The 4,558-nt window shown below is 56.9% G+C and overlaps 1 protein-coding gene across 1 annotated transcript; it reads right to left on the bottom strand.

The window, feature by feature from the left end:
• Positions 1 to 1,193: 1,193 nt before the first annotated feature.
• Positions 1,194 to 3,925, bottom strand: HPS6 (HPS6 biogenesis of lysosomal organelles complex 2 subunit 3). The gene has a single exon (XM_040486249.1). It carries the CDS (start codon positions 3,741 to 3,743, stop codon positions 1,335 to 1,337), a length of 2,409 nt encoding a protein of 802 aa, XP_040342183.1. The 5' UTR covers positions 3,744 to 3,925; the 3' UTR covers positions 1,194 to 1,334.
• Between the last annotated feature and the right edge of the window lie 633 nt (positions 3,926 to 4,558).

The following is a 4,558-nucleotide window of genomic DNA, read 5'->3' as shown; positions in this document are numbered from 1 at the left end:
AGGCTTCATGCTGTCAGTGCAGAGCCTGACCTGGGGCTTGATATCAGGAATTGTGAGACTATGAGCTGGACTAAAATCAAGAGTCAGATGCTCAACTGACTGAGCCACCCAGATGCCCCAAATGAGGGACTTTTTAAAGACCAATAGAGTGCCTGGCATATATTAAGTACTCATAAATGTTAATTACTTCCATTAATGGAAGTGACCAGTTTAGCCAACAAATTCAAATTCAACCACTCCCTCCATTACCCACAGCCCTCAGGTATTCAAAAACATACAAACCGTGTGTATATTTCTAGAGTGTTTTCCAACACCAACAACAAATTCTCTGTGGACTCCAATTGGGTGTCCTACATGTCAATTCAATTCTGACACTAACTACCTGGAGTTAGCACAGAACCCACAGATTAAGGGCTTAGTCCCATAAGACTGCCCCCACTTCAAATGCCAGTTGCAAGTCACTGGTACTTTCCATGCTATAAATTGGTTTGACAATTTGCTAGAATGGCTCACAGAATTCAGGGCAATACTTTAATTACGTTTACTAGTTTATTACAAAGGATACAACTCAGGGGTGCCTGGATGGCTGAGTTGGTTAAGCATCTGACTTTGGCTCAGGTCACGATCTCACGTTTCGTGGGTTCAAGCCCCATGTCTGGCTCTGTGCTAACAGCTCAGAGCCTGGAGCCTGCTTTGGATTCTGTGTCTCCCTTTGTCTCTGCCCCTCCCCCACTCATGGTCTGTTTCTGCCTCTCAAAAATAAACAAACATAAAAAAAAAAAAAAGAATAAAACCCCCCAAAACGCAAAGGATATAACTTAGGAATAGCCAGATGGAAGAGATGCATAGGGCAAAGTACAGGGTGGGAGTATGTGTGTGTGCAGCTCCCAAGCCCTCTCTGAGTAAGTCACCCTCCCAGCACTTTAATGTGCTTTACCAAATTTCCTCATTCAGGATTTTTATGGATTTCAATCTCTAGCCCCACTCCCCTCCCAGGATGTTGGGGATGGGGCTAAAAGTGCCAACCCTCTCATCACTTGGGTCTTTCAGGTGACCAGTCCCATCCTTAGGCTGGGTGTCCCCACCCTAAATTACCTCATTAGCATATGTGCAGGTGTGATCTAAAAAGGCTCCTTATGAATAACAAAAGACTCCTATCACTTAGGAAATTCCAAGGGTCTTAGATGCTTAGACAATATTTAATACATATATATATTATGTATATAGTTTTTAATTGTTCCAGAAGAGAAGAGTATTATTGCACGCAGAACTCCCACCCTGGTCCCCGCCAACTCCTAGGCACCTTCCCGACTGCTGTGTCCTAGAAATAATTTTTAGCCTGTGTCAGTCACACAGAGGCCCTGTCCAGATGGTGCCCAGGCCTCCAAGACTGGGTGGTCTGATGTCTGGAGGGTAGTCATGGATCCCCGAGGTGGGGTGGGGGGTGGAGTGCCCGGGTCGCATAGGATGTCCTCATACAGGTTTAGAACCGGGCCCAAGGGCCGTCCTTGAGCCCCAGTCTGCTCCAGCAGGGCTCTGAGCAACCCCACAGTGAGAGGGGGCTCTGTCCCAGGCTTAGGGAATGGGGTGGGGGGCTCCAACTCATCTGGGAGGTGTGTCTGTATTAGAAGCAGGAGCTCTGCTGGAGTTAGGTCTGGTGGGCATAGGCGGCGAAGGTGGGGGAGATAAGCATCAAGTCGGCGGTGCCGGGCAAATTCGGCCAACAGCAGTTTGAAGATCTCGCTTCGAAGCAGGGGGCTGGAGGGGCCAAGGGCCAGGCCTGCCTCCAGGGCCCGCTGCCACTGCTCCTTTTGCACCAGCTGGCCCACAGCTTGGAGCACAGCTTTGGGCCGCCCACTGCCCAAAAGCAGCTCCAGCTCCAGGGCCTCAGACCTGGTCTCCTCCTCACCCAGTACTGCCAGGGCTCGGCGATACAGGGGCAACCCTGGGCCCCCTGCTCCCCAGCCCGGCCCACCCTGCTGCTGTGCCAACTCCACAAAGGGTGGCAGCCATCGAGGCTCCAGCCGGCAGAGGCACTGGCACAGGAGTTCAAAGAGGGGCAGTATCCCATTGGGGGGTTCCTTTCCAGCTGAAGTACCCCCCAGTACCTTCTTCCACACATCAGGGGGAGCATGGGACCTCAGCCTGCCATTCCCATCTGGCTGCAGCTGCAGGGCCCTGAGGACTGCACCCCAGGCTGCTGTAGGAAGGGCTTGGAAAACAGTGTTGAGCTGGACCAGCTGGTCTCCCATCAACTCGGTCCTCAGCAAACGTGCCACTTCGTGCTCTGCCAGCTCAGTCCAGCCAGCCTCCTCATCATCCCCAGCCACCAGGTGGGCTTTGAGCTGATCTAAGGCCCGGTAATCTCGAAGCTCAGCCCTCAGTGTGGTCACTAGTGTAGATGGGGACACATGTCCCTGGAGAATGGAGGCCAGGGCCTGAGGCGCCCGGAATGTGCTGTTGTGTTTCAGTTCCTCTGGGGTAAGCTGGGCACCCCGTAGGCTCCGCCGCTGGTAGTACTCGCAGGCCTCCTCAAACACCAGGTCTTCAGCTGAAGGCACTTCAAGGCCCTGTGGGGCTTCCCAGCCTACTCGAAACAAACCCAAGGCTGAAAGCAAACGAAGACCCCCTCGGGTCTCCAACTCTTCCTCATCCTCCATGCCAGGGGCTGGGGGTGCCAGTAAATGTACTCGGTCTGTACTTAGGACCTTTCTCTCCAGCAGCTGCCCGCTGCCCATGTCCAGCAGTTCCAACGTGGAGCCCAGCACACAGGCCAGAGTACCATGAAATGTTCCCAGTGCTGCAGACCCTGCCAGGCCTACAGGTGCCTCCTGCAGCGTGCCTACAGTCCGGGTACCACCATGGGTCTGCACCAGGCTCACAGTGCCCCTGAAGTCAAGCAATAGCAGGCCCTGGGGAGTTGGGGCCCAGGTATGTACAGTCAATGGCTTCATGGGGGACAGCAGCCCAGGAAGGCCTCGGAGCAGTGTCCGGAAGTCCCATGTGTCCCCTCGTACGGGATTCAGGCTCTTACAGTGGGAGAGGCCAAGACATGGGGCAACCACCATCACCTTGCCCTTGCCTGGGCTCCAAGTGAGCAGAATATGACCCACACCAGGCCAGGTGGTGGCAGTGGGCACCAGGAAGAGGTCCTTGCGGGAGGCCAGCAGCCCAAAAGAGGGGCAGTGGTGCAGCAAGACATGTGTGCGGCCCAGGTTGGTGCCGCCCTCTCCGTTGGGCTCCAGGGTTCGGAAGCACACGCAATGGCTGAAAGCAGCAGGCGGTCCCAGCTGGCCCTCAGCGCCAGCCTGACGCTCCTCGCACCACACCAGGCGGCCTCGGAGCACCGCCACGGCCACCACACAGGCTCCACCGGCTGGACACAGCTCGGTACTCCTCAGCAGCCGCCAGCCAGGCCCCACCCCGGCGCCCCACACCTCGGCTAGGCCACTCTCCCACACCAGGACCAGCGCCGGTCGCGCCGGCCACGGCAGGAAGAAGGCGTCTAGCGGTGAGGGGTGGCCAGCGGGCCAGGCACGCTCCAGCTCCGCGTCGGAGCCACGCACCGCCACCAGCAGCTGTGGGCACGGCGCCCCCGGGGATCGGAGGAGCAGCAGGTGGCGGCCGTCTGGGCTGCAGCGGACTTTTACGGCTGGGTCCGCGGCCAGCAACTCCCGGAGCCGGGCCGCGCCGCTAAAGTGGCTGAGATCCGAAAGCTGGCGCAGAGTCCCCATACGCTTCATGGTGCCGCCGGTGCCGGAGCACGCCCGGGCCTGGCCGCCCGGTGGGGCGAGGCTCGGCGCTCGGTCCGGGTTCCCGGGGGAGACAGAGCCGGGCTGAGACTTCCGTCCCCCGTCGATGAGGTGGGCCGACGCCAGGCCTGAGAGGCGGCTCCACACCGCCCCACCAGGCTAACTCATGGCTCCGCCCCGTTCACGCCCCGGCGGCGCGACCCCGCCCGCCAGGGGAGGAGCCACGGGAGTCTCGCGGGAGGGGGCGGGGGGGGGTGGGAAATGAGGCTCCCGAGCACCCAAGGGTCTCAGTGCGTCCGTCCTTGTCAGCCCTACGCAAGCTCGTTGAGTCGGGATGTAGGCCCAATGCCCCAGGCCCCAAGAAGCCAAGAGCCTTACTCAGGAATCTCCCAGTCTGAGCCCTGAAGTGAACATGTCATACCCCCAAGGCTTTTCTTCCCCCCCAAGCCTCTCTCTCACCCCAACTCCTTAATTCAGTTAGTCATGAAATTTTTATTGAGCACCTACTAAGTGCCCAGCTGACTAGATAGCCTTGAACCAAACAAAACTCCAACCTCACGGAATTGACAATCTAGTGGAAAATAATAACAGTTTAATACTTCTATGGCACTTGCTGTGTAACTCCCCCACCAACCCCCACCCAGCAACAAGCCCCTAGCACAGATCTGGAAAATGAAGCACAGAGAGATTAAGGAAACTGACCAAGCTCTCACAGCTATTCACTGGGTGGAGGTAAAGGTGGGATTTCAACCACAAGCAATCTGAATCCTGAGTCCTTGCACCATACCTCTTTACTATATCAACAA

The sequence above is a fragment of the Herpailurus yagouaroundi genome, unplaced genomic scaffold (assembly GCF_014898765.1).
Source record: "Herpailurus yagouaroundi ecotype Mexico unplaced genomic scaffold, PumYag 163, whole genome shotgun sequence".
Lineage (NCBI taxonomy): Eukaryota > Metazoa > Chordata > Mammalia > Carnivora > Felidae > Herpailurus > Herpailurus yagouaroundi.
This window is presented reverse-complemented; position numbering and strand designations above follow the sequence as displayed.

What these genes read in the sequence shown, in the direction of transcription:
- HPS6 (XM_040486249.1), bottom strand. Translation starts at nt 3,743, where the DNA reads ATGAAGCGTATGGGGACTCTGCGCCAGCTTTCGGATCTCAGCCACTTT.